Source organism: Pleurodeles waltl, chromosome 8 (genome assembly GCF_031143425.1).
Source record: "Pleurodeles waltl isolate 20211129_DDA chromosome 8, aPleWal1.hap1.20221129, whole genome shotgun sequence".
NCBI lineage: Eukaryota > Metazoa > Chordata > Amphibia > Caudata > Salamandridae > Pleurodeles > Pleurodeles waltl.
In genome coordinates this window covers 122,292,656-122,312,368 of record NC_090447.1, presented here as the reverse complement: position 1 = coordinate 122,312,368, position 19,713 = coordinate 122,292,656, and the positions used below count along the sequence as shown (strand labels likewise).

General features: G+C 43.1%; 1 protein-coding gene across 1 annotated transcript in view; it reads right to left on the bottom strand.

Annotated features, from left to right (window-relative positions):
- The window catches only part of MYO7A (myosin VIIA), a 434,990-nt gene that overhangs the window by 203,650 nt on the left and 211,627 nt on the right, over positions 1 to 19,713 (bottom strand). Inside the window, exon 29 of the mRNA XM_069203910.1 lies at positions 14,938 to 15,057. Coding sequence (XP_069060011.1) covers positions 14,938 to 15,057 — 120 coding nt within the window. The remainder of the gene's footprint in view (positions 1 to 14,937; positions 15,058 to 19,713) is intronic.

The following is a 19,713-nucleotide window of genomic DNA, read 5'->3' as shown; positions in this document are numbered from 1 at the left end:
GAGTGAGCACACTGTGTTCCTACAAGGAAACCTCCACCTGTGTCCAGTTCTCATCCAATGGTACTCAGACTGCTGCATTTTTGTAACAGAGACAGATCCTGCATGAAGTCAGAAAACTTACTGAGACCAAAGTGGGTAACACATACATTATGTTTTTCCCTGATTATACCTTCGCAGTCCAGAGGCAATTAAATTCCTTTCTGGCGGTGAAACAGTGCTTCTTTTCCCGGTGCATCTTTGTGTGGTCAGCAATGGAACTGTGCACTTCTTTGATTCATCTGACAACAATTGGCGCTGGCTGGAGACTTATTGCCCTCAGATTACTAAAGCATCACAATCGGACACCTTAATGAACTTGGTGCAGGCCAATGGCCGCCGCTACCAGCACCGCCCTGGATTGAGTCGGTACATGGCCCTAAAGTCTACCCCTGACTTAGAATAGATTATTACGGAACGTCGACGAGTGCTAAAAACATGCTGCTGCCCTCACAGAGGGGACACAACACTCAAGCCCTGAAGAAGACTTGCTCTGTTCTTCCAGTGACGAAAGCTCGACTGAAACCTGGCCCTCTCATGTGAACTCTGAGCCCCCCAGATGTGACTTCGCTACAGCAGATTTAACATACTACTCGCCCTGTCTAATCTTCTGTTATTCCACACACTGCAATGCTTGGCCTATGTATACCTAATCTTGTTTTTTTCACCCTGTGGGATACTTTTGGACTGTCCCCTCATGGTGAAATGCCTTACCGTTTTGGCTGATTGAAAGGTTTGGTTCTGATGGCTCTTATCGTGATTGATAATTATGCTGTGTTGGTACTTCCTAATGCTTGTAATCTGGGGATAAGTTGCATCTTGTGTTTCTGCTTCCTCCCTCACATAGAAAGTTTGACTATTTCCTAAAGGCCAGTTTATTGGTTTGGCTGGGCGCTTGGTTGGTGCACTGCTCGTATGGTTATTGTTTCTGTTTTCATTACTATGTTCTACTGCCTCAAGTTCTACAAGCTGCAAAACCCGCTCGCTTCCACCCCTATAATTGGTGAGTTTTCACCCTTGCACACATATGCAATCTTAACTCCACTACTTATATCTAGTCACTACCCTACCTGTCCACAACCACGTGGCGTCCATTAAAGAGCTAACTTGGAATGGCCAAGGTATCTATACCCCGTACGCTGTTATGTCATCTACTCTTACCTTACACGCCATGCTATTAATATTGCACTACTACAAGAGTCTCATTCAACGCACCAAGAAGCAGTTGAGTTACAGCGGTGCAGGTGTGGGCAAATCTTCACCACTGATTTTTCCTCATATGCTCGTGGTACACTACTGTGGGTTAAACCAGGGAAAACGTTTATGTCAGATGAGGTGGTCGTGGACTCAGAGGGCAGAAATTTTCTTGTAAGGGTAGACTGGATGGCCATCATGTCCTGATAGGTAGCATATAAGTCCCAAGCACTGATCAAGTGACTTTGTTGAACTCCCTCTCAGGGGTTCTATTGTGGTGGAATGGACTCCCATGGCTGTTGGGAGGAGATTTTAATAGCGTACTTGACACTACTCTAGATCGATCGTTCCCTCTGCTGCCTCACATGAATGTCTCCTCCAGTGCTCAGGCACTAAACAAATGGCTATGGAACTGGGGACTAATCAGCATTCGGTGCAATTGCAACATGACTACTAAAGTATACTCCTTTTACTCTGCACCCCACTCCTTACACGTCAGGCTCGATAGACTAGTGAGAACATTATGGCTCACCGCCTGTGTCACACGTGAACTATCTAGGTCGTACCCATTCCGACTATAAACCCCAATATCTAAAGTTCACATGGGATGCAGGCACCCTCCTATCCCCATGTGGCGCCTTCAGCCAACAGCGCTGGAGGACCCACCCTTTCGTTCTTCTGTTGTTAGTTATTGAGATTTTTTTTTTATCTCAACACAGACACCACTGCGGCAAGATCCACTGAGTAAAAGGTATTTAAGATGGCATTGTGGGGACACTGCCTGGGACTACTTCGGAACACATGCAGACAGCTAGATACTGGCATTTTACACATTGAGCATCAGCTCTTATACTTAAAAAAGATATCTGTAACAGACCCAACGGGCAATCTTGAATTGGTGGAGGCACAGCACAAATGTTCGGCTCTATTAGAGTGCTTAAGATGTCATAACAATGCTGCCTACTCACCTAAAACACATGCTACGGCCAATTTTCTCATCTTAATACTGCGCTTTTTTGCTGGTCCACTACTCTATACTGAGCGCGAAATCCGTAGCAAATTAATGCACCACTATACCTCTCTTTATCAATCAGTCACCACGACTACCCCTGATAATATCATCACTTTCCTAACTGCTGTGCCCCTCCCCTGCATTACACAGGACCAAAAGGCAGAATTAGATGACCCTACCACACCTTTTGACATATGTGAGGCGATACGAACATTAGTGACAGGCAGGACCCCAGGTCAAGACAGCCTACCTGATGAATTTTATAAAGCATATACTTCACTGTTGATACTCTGGTTATAGTCACTATATGCAGATGGGTTAGAAACCTCCTGCCTCCCAGCCTCTCTCTGCAAAGCACTACTCATCTCTTTGCCAAAACCGGGCAAAGATCCGAGGCCCTGAATTTATACCGGTCGTTAGTGCTTCTGATTATAAAATTCTGGCAAAAATTTGGGCAGATGCTTGGCTCCATTAGTTCTGAAAGTAGTGCACCCGGATCAAATGGTGTGTCCCAGCCCGAGCCACTTAACTTAGACTGCGGCAGTTTCGCAGCATTCTGAAATATGTCTCAGTTACATGGCCCGTGCAGGCTATTTGGTCTTAGATTTGGAAAGAGCATATGACTTTTTGGAATGGCCCTTTTTGTTTGCGGTGTTCCTCAATATGGCTTAGTAGACAGTTTTTTAAAACTCATCCATTTATTAATACACACTGCCTTTGGCCAGGGTGAAGACCGGCTCCCTTATTTCCGATCCCATCTCCATAGGCTGGGGCACACGCCAGGGATGCCCACTCTCTCCACTGCTCTTTTTTCTGGTGGTGGAACCTTTAGCAGCTCACCTTTGTGCGCATGGTGGCGAGTCGGGAATACCCCTGGGAGATGGCATCCACTCTGCCTCTCTATATGCTGATGATCTGCTTATATATTTGAGAGACATTTCCTTTATCCCAGAGGTGATTGCCCTCACTCTTAGCTGCTTTGCTGCCCTCTCTGGCCTTAGAGTCAGCCGGGCTAAATCCTGCCTTTTCCCACTATCTCCGACCACTACGGACCAGGCCTTCAACCTGCTTGCAACCCCCCCTGCCTGGCAGCCCAATTCGTTTAGATACCTGGGAATTCAAATTTATCATTCACCTGCAGATTTATTAGATGGTAACTTGACACGTACTGTCAACTGCTCCGTGCCCAGATGACCTTCTTTTTGTGGGAGGTAAAGTGGCCTTGCTGAGGATGGTTGTACTTCCCCACCTCCTGTACTATTTTGTGAATCTGCCCTAGTACATTCACGCCTCCTTTTTCCGCTCCTTCAAAAGAGTGATTAGGAACTTTATATGGAATACCTACAGACGTAGTGTGGTACTCAATAAGCGCTACCAACCCACCGACCGCGGGGGATTGGCAGTCCTCAATTTTGAGCACTACTCTTTAGCGTCCCAGCCTCAATGGGTGATGAAGTGGGTTGCTGCCTCACAGCTGACGGATACCACTACACTGCTACTGGCCTATTTTCCAGCTGCTTCACCCCTGTGCTCGGCTGCTGCCACCCAAGCCTACACTCCTGTTGGTGGCACATCACTGTTTTAGGTGTAGCAAATCGCACCCTATACATGAGCTTTAGCAATCTTACGCACACCACGCAGGCAGCACTTCACCACCGCTGTGGAATTATCCACTTGGGCTGAGGTGGGAATTTAGTCGGTAGGATATCTCTAAAAAGGCAGGAAGCTATTGACATACGAGTCGCTGATGGACGGAGGTGTCCCCCCTGGCCAATGTCTCCTGCATGTATCCCTAACTGGGACAAAAATGATGGATATGACCTGTGAACGTCCTATACACCTCACTATACAGTACCTCCATATTTTAGGTCAGGGTAGACGTTTGGTGCGCTGGCTGGAAGAATCCATGGGTACACATACATCACCAACACTGGCAACCACCCATGGGTGGTGGGAGGGAAACCTTGACCACCACTGCACAGACTAGGAATGGACCGCCCTGTTAGAGGGTCGAATATATTGTACACAGTGTCTACTTCACTTCTGCCATCATAAACAGATATTTTGACTGCACTGATGCGGCCTGTCACCACTGCAGGTGGGTAAATGCAGATATTATACTTATGCTCTGGGCTTGCTCTCGCTTACAGGGTTATTGGCGAGGAGTAATTAGTCGCCTAATCCACTGTATGGATAGAGTTCTCTTGAACACATGGGAAGTATGAGTAGTAGGGCTGTATCGTAGGAGCAAGAAGCTCAGGATTACATCCAAATTTATAGATTTGGGGTTACTATTAGCCAAAAGACTGATCACACGCAGATGTAAATCACCTGACCCACCACACCTCACAGCTGGGGTGCAATCAATCACTAACTGGGCGTGGGCTGAATGTGTTGCCTTACACAGAGAAGACGCCCTGGGACTTCGTAGACACCTAATAGCTAGCATCTGGGATGCCATTATGGCTGAACTACACACTGATATACCTGATGCTTCCCAATCGCCAGATGCCTAGAGGCCCTGTGATAGAGAGGTGGGGGATGTGATACGAGTCATGCAGCCTTCTAATATGACTTTCCCAGCCATGCTTGCTGCGGAACCGCACACTCCAGCTGGACATTGACTCCAAAGATAGGGTTTTTTTCAATGGAAGATCTAGGAACATAATTTTGCAACTGGGTGTACAGTACTGATTGATGGAGGGAGGGTCGTAGAGTTCGGGGTATTAGAATAGTTAATATTAAAGTTACTCTTGTTCAATGTTCCAATTGCCTCTGGTTGGGTCCCTCAACTGTTTATATCTGATATTGTGCAATATTGTTTCATGTGTGCAATGTATGCCCTTACTTGCTGATCCCTTTCATTTGCATAGCTGCCCCTATGTTTGTGATTGCCTGTATGCCTTCTGCCTGTTTCTCCACAGCTGATTCTACAGGTAGTAAGTGAGATGCTTTAGGCCTTGCAGTATGCAGTTAACAATGCAGTGTGTCCTGACAATTACTTTTTGCCAATGTATAATGGATCTCTGTAACCTGATACTGTTATTGTATAAAATGTCTGTAATTGGTAAAACACAACAAAAGCAAAAACAGCAAATAAAAAATAATGAGTGAGTGGGTCTGTCAACGAGTATATTTGTATTTTAATTGGAGTCTGGGTCCGCAGATCCATCATGGATTTAAATAGGGGATACCTTGAGCATCGCGGAGGATCCGCGGATCCTTGAGAGCCTCATAAAAAACATTTATGGACAATTTTGTGCCCATGAGGGCTCCTGCACAGACCTCTTCATCAGTCCTATGGGGTCAGGATACCTCTATTCTGACCCCTTATATCCTATTTCATCTTTATTTCCCCCCACCCCAGAGGACCAAATGCTGATACAGAAAATGGAAGCTGCAACTTTCCTCTCAGGTTGCGGGCCAGCCAATCATGGCATTTTTGTTGGCACGTGGATCCGCGATACATACATAATTTTTCCTTAATAACTCCAAAACTACTGAATAGATTTGCACCAAATTACAAACAGAGATCTTTCTGCCAAGCTCTAGCTTTCTGCCAAATGTAGTGTAATTCCGTCCAGCGGTTCGGGCTGTATTGGTATCGAAAATCCCTATGGGAAATTGAATGGGGATAACGTGTTTTGGGACCCCCCTTTTTTCTCGGCCTCTGTTTGACAAATCATCCTGAAAATTTTCACACAGCAGCTGCATTGACTGGTACACCAGTTTTGAAAACCCCATGAAGATTCATAAAACCGCACCAAAGCAAACGAAAAAACACTTTCCCACCTGCGACCGCTAGTAGATTATATATGTATATATAAATATAGTATAGCCAGTGCTTCTTAGAGGCGCAAGAGAAAGAGAGAGAGATAGCTGTGTGTGTTTATAAATATATATATATATATATATATATATATACATATATATATATATATAGCTATACCCTTTTATAGTACTCACTCACAGTATATCACTTCTACTATTTGAAATCACAGCATTCATAACACTTATAACATCTCAAATACCATAATTTGTGGAAATACTATACATGGTACAGTGGCGAGTTATAGTTAATGTCATGTGCCACATGAGTTGACAAAACTGAATATGGAGGTGCGCACGTTATGGTAGTTTAATGGTGGTGCATAAATTAGTATAAATTGAAGATATAATTATAACTTACAATTTCTAATTTTAGTGAAGTTTGAGTTGTTTTTATATTGTTGTAAGAAATAATGTTTTCCTAACTATAACTAAGCTTTAACGTTTGTGTTTTTTACTTTGAACTAAAGTGCTGATGCCACCAAGCAAGTAAAGCAAGTGAGCTGAACCCTGCATACAACAGTTTCCTTGTCTCTTCCATCTATGCATCTATGCATCTACCTATTCATTCTTTCGCCTATTCACCTACTATTCCCACTATTTTATCTTTACGTTCTGTCACCCATTCTTTTTTTCATCCATCATTCAGTCTTTTTCCATTCCATCCATTCATTCATTCATCCACCGAAACTGCCATTCATCTATCCATCCAATCTGCCATCCATCCACTCGTCTATCCATCCACTCTGCCATTCATCCATCTAATCTGCCACCCATCGATCCACCCACTCTGCCATTCACCCACTCAGCCATCTATCCATCCACTCTGACATCTATCCAAAAACTCTGCCATTCATCCATCCATCCACTTTGCCATATATCCACTCTGCCATCCATTTGTCAACTCTACCATGTAGGCATCCATCCACTCTTCCATCCATCCACCCTGACATTGATCCAACCTCCATCCACTCTGCCATCCATTCACTCACCTTTTCATCCAATAATCAAGCCACTCCTTTAATCTGCCACCCTTTTGCCTGACCATCCATCCATCATACATCCATGCCTTTACTTTGCCATCCTTTCACATGTCCATCCACCTATCCATCAATCCCATTACTCTGCCATCCTTTCACCTGTTCATCCACCTCTCCATTCACTCATTCATCCATACATAGCTTTACTAAGCCACCCTCTCACCTGTCCATGCACCTATCCACCCACTCATCCTTCCATCCACCCATTTACTGTGCCATCCTTTCACCTGTCCATACATCTATTATTCACCCATGCTTTCAACCACTCATTTATTCACCTACTCATTCATCCATACTTCCTTCTTTTCAACCTACCTTCCAATATTACTTCATTCTTTCCCTGTTCTATTTACCCAGCTGTCATTTTTCCTTGCTCCTGCTTGCTCTTGTATTGACTCTGTATTCCAGTGTTAATGATGAGCTTTTGTCTGCTGAGTTGCAGACAGAAGAGGCCCATAAAGGACCCTACCTCTGCTGTAGCTACTAAAGCGGGGGTTCACCACACCCCTGGGTACGGGTTTTCCAGGAGTAGTGTCTCATTATGCTGCGTACATGCTAGGGCTGTGCCCAGAACTCCTCACAAGGGGAGAAAACCTGAGCCATCTCTGGTTCAGGCAGAGATAGAGAGAGAGAGAGAGAGAGAGAGAGAGAGATTGTTTTGTGTCCAAACCTCCAGCAAGTGATGTAAAGTACAATGATTTGCCCAATAGGAATTGTTGCCAAATTGGCTAGTGAGTCCTCCCCTCCCACAAGCACAAACATGGCATAGAAGTGAAACCGGTCACTCAGTTCACAGATCATTACTGAACTGGAAAGAAGTCAGAAGAAAGACTGCCCTGCTGTGCTCTGGACTCAACATAGAGATGCTGCACGGAAGTTTGGCCTGCACCTGCTGCACCCGCGGGACCCGCAAAGAGGACTGATCCTTCTATGCCCACTCGTGGAAAAGAGCTCAGTTTGTGTCAGGGCAGAAGATGTGACTCCAAGGACTAGATAGATAACCACCTGTTAAGCTTCAAGGCCACAAAAAACAAAGGAAACCTGCACCCCTCAAAGAGGCCAGCTTCCTAGGAAAGTCTGACTGCTGCTGGATGGCAAAGTGCCTTCTGGGAGACCAAGCCTGGACTCTAACAAGGTGCCCTCGAGTACTTTGGGCCCATGACTGAAATAAGAGTGGGCTCTGGTTCCCCCAAAAGAAAGATTTACTTACCTGCAAGGAACCTCTGAGCCCACTGTAACCTGGAGACCAGTTGAGCAGTGGTCACTGGACCTGCAATGGACTCCATTGGTGCATCGTGGGAGATCAAGTCCAGAGGTCGGACACAACACCCGGCGTTCGTGGATACCAAGGTGGCCCTAGGAACACTTACCACATCTCTTCTGCGTCTTCAGAATATTCAGCATCCTGTATCCTGAACATCAGGACCATTTCTTTGCTGGTCCACGGTAAAGGATAAAGATACAGAGAGGACCGTGAAACTCCTGGAACTAACAGTAACTGTCCCCCGGGAAATCAAAGGCCTCTGTGACTGGCTCCCAGCCTGTTGTGGCACGTTCAAGCGGAGATTAATAGCCATGCTAGCCAGTTCAAGAACCACTAAACCATTTACAACAATTTGATGCAACCTTTTTAAAGTGAACTACAGTGATGTAATTACCATTGAAAAATCATATCTCCTGTTTCCCTCGAAAGATTTTTGTTGTTAAGGTTTCTATTTAAAAGATAAGATAAAGATAAAAATACAACCTATTTTATAAATTAGTGTCAATATTTTATTGGGGTGTGTTTCTTACTTTTTTACTGTTTGAGTACTTCTCAAAGCTTTGCACTTGTTCCTTCGACTAAGCCTGACAGTTCTGTGCCACAGCTAGTCAGGACTTAGCTAAGGGTTTTGTTACAGAACATAACTAGACCTGATAGAGATTCTAACAATATTACATGGTGAGGTCTCAGAACCACTCCACATAATAGTCCAGTTTTGTTCTGCGTGGGTATGTATGTATGTAAATGTAAATATATATATATATATATATATATATATATATATATATATATATATATATATATATATATATATATTAAAATATTCCCCCATGGTGGTCACCACTTGCTAGTTATAGTTAGGATCGTGTTTCAATAGGATGTATTTTTGTATTGCTAATAACTTACTAACTTTGAACCAGCTTGACGAATCTCCACAAAAGTTTCCAAAAAAGTGCTACTTTTTGACTAGTTTGTGCATAGAAAGTTTTGGGGTGATCCGTCGAGCAGAGGCCAAGAAAAAGGGGTGGTGCCAAAACACATTTTCCCCTTTCATTTTTCCATAGGAACTTTAGACACCGCTACAGACCAAACAGCTAAACAGACTTACACCAAATTTTACAGAAAGCTAGATCTTGGTCCAGAAAAAGTGTTTTTTGTGTTTCTGTGTAAATCTGTTCAGTAGTTTTGTAGAAATTAAGGATGAAAAAACGATAGCATATATCACGCCAGAGGATCCGCAGATCTGAGTGTCTGCCACCACCACCACAACCAGGAAGTAATGGCAGCCATCTTAGGGCTGGGGACTTGGTCCCAAGTCCCAAGAAAAATGCAAGAAAAAAAGATAAGGGGGCTGGGTACAGATAAATTGACAGCAAATTTGCAGAGGATCCACGTATCCACAGCAAGATTTTTTTTAAAAAGCTCTGGCTCCCACGCATTTCAAAACCCCCAACATCCCATTTAGGTGGGTTCTAACACAGCTTCACTAGTGTTGTAAAGAACATCTAGAGATGACATTCTGACACCTGAAGGCCATCATGATGGAATCACAGCTGTAAGAATGAAAGCATTTTCTTTAAAAATTAACATAATGCTGGAGGGGGGGAAGGGAGTTCATCTTATCCCAGAAATTATGGTTAATGCTCAAGAAAGCTAAAATGAGGATACATTTTCTTTTAATTCTCAACTATCTTCCTCATCAATGTCAGTAAAATTGTCTAGTGGGCTGAGTGAAACTTGTATTTCCTAAACCCGGAGCAGCCTGTCAGTTGATTTTCCGATTTTCTACTGCATCTTCACCACTGTTTTCTAATGAACAACTAGAGCAACAACATTCGGAATTTGTAACAAAATGTGGCATTCATGAATTCCATCTTAATGGAATAAAAACTGCAAAAATAAATATTGGTTAGTGGTCTTGCCAGCTAAAATTAGGAAATTTTTGTGAGTTCTCAGATACCTTCCTCATCCACGTCAGAAAAAAATTCTGACATGCACAGTAAAAACAAAACTTCCAACACCAGCAGCGGTCTGCCAGTTAACTCACTAGTGATTAATATTGACTTCACCACAGAGTTCCAATGAACATATAGAGCGATAATATTGTGCATTCAAAACAAAAGTGAGGCACTCCTGCACACCGATTTGTTGGAACAGGAGCTGTTGAATTTAAAGCTTCTCCTGAATAGCAGGCTCAATAAATGATCAATGAGATGTTAATGCAGGTATGAAACCAGAGGATTAAAATTGAGTGTGGAGGTACAGGTTTTATGTGATTTATGGCATAATATATTTTTTAAAGGGCTAAAAAGGGAGAAATCTGCGTAAGTACAGCATTCCGTTTCTATATCTGTTCTCTCACCATATCCATCTTTCCAGTCACATAACAGCTCCATAATAAAAAAAAAGTTAACATTTTGGTAAACGAACTTTGTGCACATCAGGGGTTGGCTGTCCATGCATAGTTGATCGCGTGGTATGGCCGTGAAGCACCCCTCACTACACACACATTGCACAGTGGTGGTGGTGTACCCACAGAAGTCCTTGTGCATAGGGTGTTGGGAACTCACAGGAGGTTGGGTTCTGGGCCAATTTAGAATATGATAAAAAAGCCCAGAAACAAATTGATTTTTTTTTTAGCTTATGACCTCACATATTCCATCACTCATGACATGTTAAATGACATCATTGATGGCATGACTCATTTAGATTTAAGAACCAACGCATTGTTAAAATTACTAATCATTACTAGGATCCCTCAAGGTAATATGTGAGTAAATTATGTCATAATCAGTGCATGATGTGGGTACAAGTTATATTTAACTGACTTAACAGTAACTGGCACGTTTCAGCGGCTCTGTTGCCAGGCCCTATGCCCAACCCTAACAGGTAGCCACCCCCCAACAGGTAGTACACGGCCAGCCCATTACAGACAACCACTACCACTTTTTTTTAATGGTTTTCCAAATCTGCAGAGACTTTCATGGCCCTCTGTGCTCCTGCAGGACTCTTGAGGGAGTAAGGAGGTTGTGCTGGCTGCTGCAAGAGAGTTGCATGACGGAACAATGCATTCCATAGCAATGCATGCCATTACTATGCATTTGTTACAACAAGAATGCCACTACCATGCATAACCTATACCACGCATGCCTTTACAACAAAATACTTGTAAAAGCATGCATGTTAAAGGCATATGCATGGTAAAGGTTTTCCCTGACCCCTGCCCTGAGTCCTAAACACGACGCCGGTGTGACCCCCACAGCCCTTCTCAAAACTACCACAAACCTCCCTAAGCCCTAAAACCAGACCTCAACGCGACCCCACCACCTCCGGCCTCCAGCCCTTCTAAAAACTACCCGACCCCTGCCCTAAGCCCTAAAACTGAACTCGAGCACAACACCCCCTCCGGCCCCAGCGCTTCTAAAAACTACCCAACTCATGCCCTGAACCCTAAAACAGTACCCCCTTCCCCCGCCCTGAGCCCTAAAACCGTCTCCCCCACCCATCCGCCACAAGCCCGAAAACCATCGCCCTACCATAAAACTATACCCCGCTCCAAGCTCTAAAACCGATCCTGTCTCCCGCCCCCTGCCTCCTGCCCTGAGCCCTAAAACCGTCCATCCCGCCACGCTCCAAGTCCGAAAAGCGGCCCTCCTGCCCCTGCCCTAAAACTGTCCTCCTGCTTCAAGCCCTAAAACTGTCCCCACCCCCTGACCCCTACTGTGAGCCCTAAAATGGTCCCCTCACCCCAAGCCCAAAAACCAGCCCCCTGACCCTTGACCTAAAACTGTACCCCCGCTCCAAGCCCTAAAACAGTCCCCACCCATCCCTAAAACCATCCTCGCCCCCCTCCTAAAACCGTACCCCACTCCCCCTAAGCCCCAAAACAGTACCCATGCGCTCCCCCGCCAATCCCCCTTACCACCCTCTCCAAGACGAAGAGCCAGTTCCTCCGAGGTGCTGCGCAGGTCATTCAGAGGAAAAAGAATAATCTCTCTGTTTCCTTCAACAACGCAATAGCCTTTACCTCCATTACCATGCATAGCCCTCAAAATGCATACCTTTACACCAATAATTTGCTGTAATGGTATGCGTGGTAAAGGCTCTTTGCGGTAATGACGCATGCGTTGTAAAGCATGAGTGGTAAAAGCTATTTGGGGTAACATCTGTGTTGTAATGGCTGTTTCCCCTGAGTGGGAACAGCAACCAAAAATGTCTTTCTTTTTTAACTTAGCCCAGGCCTCCCAAGGTCCGTGGGTAAGGGTACGCCACATTGTCCCTTAATACCTAATTTTTATCATTTTCAGGACACATGTCCAGTAATGGTGGCCACAATATTTCTCTTCATGTTGCAACCAGCCAATCAGAGTGTGACAGCAAAAAAAAGACCCAATCAGCCAAACAGATTGCTCTATTATTTGATGTTGCATGCCCGTGGGACTCCCACAAGACTCCCATGAAGGCAATCGTCCAGATATCTATACATTTTGAAGCTCCATTTTTCAAAAACTACTGAAAAGATTTCCACTGAATCACAAACAGCATGCTTTCTGGGTAAAGGTCTAGCCTTCTGCCAAGATTGGTGTAGTTCTGATCAGCAGCTTTGGCAGTAGCACTGCTCAAAAATCTCTATTTAAATTGCATGGAGATTATGCAGTTCCCACATGATGGATCAATATGGAACTTTCTGGGACGCGGCTAATGCATATGAGTTTTTTTAAAGGCTTTGAGAAGATTCGTCAAATGGCACCAAAGTTATTAGCAAAAAAAATATCCACTTTCTATGGTAAATAGGTCCTAATATAACTACAAAGTGGCGCTGTATATGTAATATGTGGCATTATGAATGTATATATATGCTTACTTGAATAGCCTGAATAGTGTAGCCATGATTCCCCAAAGCTTTGTGGTGCCTCTGTTCCAGCATTACTTTTTGCAGATGACACCATTTTGGTGTCATAGATGCAGAAGGGTCTCCAAATATTACTTGATAGCTTTTTAATATTGTGCTGCAAAGTGCCTAGAAATCAACTTTAGCAAGACCAAATACATGGCTATTAAACCCCAAAAGATCTTTAAGAGAAACCTTACATATTGAAAGCAAAAACTAGAGCATTTAACAAGCTTTATCTATGTGGGTGTAACACTTGATTCTTCACTATCATGGCTTCTGCACATAAATAAAAAAACGGTCCTTGCCGACAACTCAATGTCTATCATTAATAAACATCAATCCTCTACATCTAGAACGATCACTCCAGCCCTTGAGGTCTATAAGCAAAAGCCCCATGCAGCAGCCCTGTATGGTGCTGAGCTGTAGGGAATAGACAGCCCTAACCAGCTTACATTAAGTGAAAATAAGTGAATAAGGGGGCTATTGGGCCTCCCTGTGTCTACACTACTGATACCCATTTTCCAAGAAACGAAATATTAAACAAATGGAGCATATAGTAGTCTTTAGACCTATGCTTTATTGGATAAGACTATGGACAACTAGGAACAGGCATATTACTGAAAAGGACTCATGGAAATTTTGGAACTGGATAGGTCAGTGACCTTCCCCTAGCTTCGACATGTTCAGGCCTGACTTTGCAAACTTGGTCTTCTTCCCTATTCGAGCGATCCCCAAACACTAACATCAAATTCAAAAACACAATTGAAGCAGGTATACTGCGCATATGTCTTGAACACCCTTCATCAAAACCCCATACTGGACAGGCTGACCACACAGTTCCTTACTGTTAAGCCAAAGCCAAACTTTGAAGAGTATTTAGATGTTGTCCAACACCATTTGGCTTATTAGATATTAATATAAAATATTAGATATGAAATTCCACTTTGAATCTCTTCAAATCAAAACTTTTAGTGCAAGGTGGGAACTGTATAATAATGCTGATGAAGATTCAACTTGCACTTAATGCACTTTGGGTACTACCAAAAACCTTGCACATATTTTAATATTCTGTACAGCATATTGCAAGTTCAGAGGGAAATGGATTTACCCAATCTGCTAACACTGGGTTTAGGAACACTTAGAAGCATTAGGAGTTGTAAAATATGATACAACCTCGTACGTAGTCTTTGGCCGGAGTAGATATTTATTAGCGGTAGGATTTGCACAGGCAAAATATGGGTCTGAAATTTTCAACTGTTATGATTATACGAATTCATGGTTTAACTTGTTTCTCTTTTTTATGTACACTGACTGTACTTTTTTTATAAAGAGTGAGTATGCACTACATTGATTTTAGCCTTGTGTGATGTAGAAGCTGTAAATACGCTTTTAATGGTTTTTAACTGAAATAAAAGCTACAATAGCAAACTGTAACATACATATTGTGGCAGTATTATGGTACTTGATGTTTTGGCCACAAGATTTGGCAGGGTGAAATTTAACTTCTCACTGTTCTGATTTACTAGTGACCCTTCCTTACATGTAAGTACTGAGGCCAAAATAGTGAATGCACTGTACTTTCCTTTGAATACAAATGAGTCAGTCCTTGCAGCTTGCCTGACAAAATTCCCACAGTAGCAATATGGAAATACAAGGTCACATCCTATACCTGTAATTCGAGCCAGCTAGGAGGCTGTGTTCTGGTTCCATTAGCGAAGGTCCTTCTCAGCCTTTCTTCACAGTAAGGAGCATATCCTGGAGGTCCTCCATTGATGAAGTTTCTCAGATACTATTGGAAACATGTAGAAACTCTGTTACGGCACATATGCATAAATTGAGATGGAATCTAGGTAACCCACTAACTAAGTGTGGTCACTGAAATTTGTATAACATGCATGATAATCATGTCTTCATTTTATGGGAATGGCATGACATATCAAATTTATAGAGACTAGTTGAGCTAAGCAGTAACATGATGGGGTAGTCATCATTTCAATGATGAAAAGCAGAGCACAAAGCCTCTGAAAAAAGCCTTTAATTTCTTAATCACACAGCAAATTGGAGATTCTGCAAAATTCCTATAGGACCCTTGCCCTCAGTTTAAATTCTGTTGGGATACACAGAAAATCACTTTTTCCAACCCAATTAATCATACTTTCACTGTCTGCTCTAAGTTCCCAATCATATGCAGGCAGCTATTGACCCTAAATCAGGGCACTTACCAACTCCTACCTTAAACCTCCAGGAAAACACAGAATGATGGTTTAGACAGATGTTCCAGCCTGGGAGAAGCAGGGAGCCTTAGAAATACCTGTCTGCTAACAAACAAGCTTATATAACATTAGCAGTGATGAGAAGGAGATCTGGAGCGACTTAGGAAATATCAGATAAACCTGCATAGATTTTGTCAGGGCTGAAAAAGTGCAATAGGTTTTACAAATCCAATGCATGTAGCTTTGTAATTTTAAGGTATTTTTGGGAAGTGTCCTAAAAGTCGATTTTGTAAATGATGGATAACAAGCCTTAACTAAAAAGACTTTGAAATCTCACAACTCAGATTAATCAGTAAGTATTAGGAGGCAAATATAATGAACTTCAGAAATAAAACTGTAGGATAAATTGATTAGGAAGAAATCATATGCACAGATCACAGGTGCGTCTCCAGAAATGACTAGGTCACCCCCAGCTCCTTAAAAGCTGAGGCACTGAATGTTTTTTTTTCAAACTAGTTGTAATATCTACACTAACACATACAGATACACATTGGTGGTGCTACAGACACTACAACTTGCAAAGATGGAATGGCAGCATGGTTTCATTTAAGCAGGCACAGAATGCACTCTCAAGCTTCCATGGGTGAGGGGACAATTGAGGTTGCTTGACTCATTCTCGTAGTATGCAGCAATGCAACTGCACCATGAGATGCAATGGTCTGATGATGGGATTCATTGAGAGAAATCCCTCTTTTCAAGCATGTCTGGAAATTACAATTTACCCAGGGCCTTCATGACGGAGAAAGGAATGCCACATTGAGCCCCTTACCTCAAAAGATATATGTGGGTGATTTGTCACTGAGTGGTATGTTTAGTATTTGGAGGAACGTCCTTTGAAGCAGATATGCCCTTGTGGTTCCTTAGGCTGTTTTTCAACATGACGAAGGATATTACTTAGAGAGTGGATGCCAGACGTTGGGTGGCTTGTTTTTTTTAAGACAGATTTGTGACGTTTCATATAATATTTGGGCTTAGAATGGGACAATTCTTCAAGTATGCAAGGGTAGCCCATCCTGCAGTTGTGGGCCCTATATTTGTTTTATTGGGAATCAGGAGATAGCTTAGCCTTCTGGGTTGCAGGCCTGTGCCCCCGTCACGTAGTGACTTTTAACCTACTTAGCCTACTCTGTTTTAGCACATTTATTTAACTATTTCTTCCAAAATGGCTGCTATGTTTATAGTTAGGAAGATGTTTTGATTTCCTGTTATCAGTGCCACTCTGTGAAGGCGTCACTATCAGCGTCAAAGGCAAGGGACATATGTAGGTATTCACATCATGTACCTTCGCACTTATGTGTGACAGCAACATAATGTACTTTTCAGGTAATTGTTTATATAATGGCCGCCCCAAGCATGCCTTCTTATCTATTGTTTGGGAACATACCTGCGTCAGGGGTCCTACCAAATCTGTATAAACACATCTCACATAGACATGGTTATCAGAGGGATTCCTACCAGATGCCATCAATGCTGTCTGTGCTACACGTCGCCTTGATGCCGACCCAGCCTTCGTGTCCCCACAGAGTCTGATCTAGAGACCTCATTCCAAGGTATCAAGGGTTGGGGGGCTCTTCTCATGGATATGGTACTGGCAGATTAGGTTCAACACACTGAGCTCTCTTTAGGTTAGAGAATAGGTTCAGCAGGCTAGGATATTAGGGCTTATTACACATCACGTGTTATTCCAAGATGGTGGGGGTCTTTATATTCATGACCCTCGTTTTTACAATTCTGTTCCTTGCATTGTTCATCATCCTAATCATTGCAGCCCATGCATTTTACATTAGATTGCAGTCTAGTTAATAAAACATATTGAAAACTTTACTGCATCTCCTTCATTGCCTGTGTGTGACTGAGACTTGCTGCTTATGTGAGAAAAGGGTAATCTCCGTTTAACCACAACTCCCCTGAGATGTTGCACTCAAAGTCCATGCGCAAAGGCTGCCACAAATCACCTTTTAATGTTTGGCTTTTGGTGAGGTACGGCTTGTGAGCTGGGAGTGTTGGGCCGACAGTTGCGACTTCTTGTAGGAATGGCCTAGTTGCCTAAAAACAAAAGTGCTGTCATCCCTAAACCAGCAGTCTTGCCTAGAACAAGAGTCCAAACTGAAGTAGCATGGTGGACAAAATAATAATGGGTTGGAATGGTACCCCCAAGCAATTTCCAATAGTTAGACCTATTGCAAGCATTCCTCTCATCACTTTTTGTATATCAGACACCACCCTAAGTGGCAAGGGTATGCCCAGACGTGGGACCTGTGTTCAGTGTGTCACTGGCACCAAGCTATCTAACTGATGAGCCTCAATCAGGGTGAAACTGGTCTTGGGTTGCTTGTGTTCCAGTTTAGGGAGGACCTGGCTTGGCATTCCGGGATAAACCGTTCCTATTGGGGGGGAGTAAAGACTGTAGGGAGTGAGCCATGTGGAGATTCCAGCCCGAGTGCGGAGATTCCGCCACAAGAGCAGAGACTCCGCACTCGTAACTTTTCTACACGTTAAGTCCCTTTGTGAATCAGGCCCTGAATTGCAAATGGGTGAGTCCGATCTGAGGTGGCACGGCAGGCAAAAAAACACGTTGGAATGCTATCCCAAGTGATTGCCAGTGGTTGGACTTATTGCAGGCATTCCTACCATCACCTTTCCTGTAACTTATGGTCCGTTGGGCCGTTTCTCAACATGATGAAAGTTATGACTGATCTTAAAGGTGGCGGGTGACTCGTTTTTGAATGGCAGATTTTTGATGTTTCATGAAATGTTTGGGCTGCTAATGAGACAGCCCTTGCAGTACTTGAGGGTAGCCCACCATTCCAGAGAAATATGGAATACCTTCTCAGAGGCCCGCCATGGCATGATATAACCAATCGAGCCCTAGATCTGGCTGCAATACTTTTTAGATGGGGTGGCACAGAGAGAGCACTTGAGAAATGAGCTGAGGACTGCCTGGAACCATTGACTTCAGTGGACTGTAGGAAGGCATATGAGCAAGTTAAACCTGTATCCCCTAATGCCCAATTTAAGATAATACAATTGCATGCTCTACACAAAACCTATTGTACCCTCATAAAGCTCACATTTATACTCTGATAAAGTGTTTGCTTGTGGTAGGTGTGGATCAAAGTGGTTTCCTGCATATAGCCTGAACATGCCCCTAAACTGGGGAATTCTTGGGGGATGTGGTGAAGAGTTCGAGTAATTCCACTGGTTCAAGCCTTGAGAAAACCATAAAGCAATGCTTACTAGGACTATTTCCTGATAAGGAGGGTTATAAAATGAAAACAAATATGCTATTATTAGGAATTGTCCTGGGTAAGAGTTGTATAACAACACATCTGGCGTGCATGTAGCCCCAAAAGAGGCACAATAGAAAAAGGACATGCTGGATTGGGAAGTGACAGATGAACAGAATTTGAAAGCAACAAGGAGGAAAGATAGACTAACAAAAGACTTGGCTGAATGGGCTGAAATGTTGACCAGAATACTGGACTGTCTGAATAATAGACCCCCTTGAAGGAGAGTTAGAGCAAGACGGATTGCAGTAGTGCTGAAAACGTTGGGATGGTAATAATGGGAGGATTTATTGCTTCACTTGATATGATTGATAGGTGTAGGCTCTGTAAAAGGTGAGCAGCCCTTATTGTAGAAACTATAGAATTCAATCATGTGGATGAAAATCAATAAACAAAATTATAGAAAAAACACACAGAACACCATTCTGTGATCCTGTTAGGATGCAGAATGGGTTCATGAGACGCCCTAAGGAAGGAGGAAGTATGAAAGCTTTCTTGTCACTGCAACACCTACGGAGCTTCACTGTTCCCTCTGGAAGCATACCTACTTTTTATCATTGGCTATATGCGTTTTAGTTAACAAACAATACATGTCATGAATTCTTCATAAATGTACAATGGGAAGTACAGAGAGAGTTATGTAAATTAAGTATGTAACACAAATATTGGCTCTTTGTTAAAAGTGCCTCATGTGAAATTGTTTGCAGTGTGTCTTAGTATGCCTTATAAGGTCACCATTCGCAATGCCAATGACTAGTTCTGACACTAGTTTATACCACTCTTCTTTTAAAGTACAGATTGCAATTTGTACAGAATGGGATCCTACTTATAGTTTCAATATTGTTGAAGCCAAAGATATTACTTAACTATGGGATTTACTTTCTA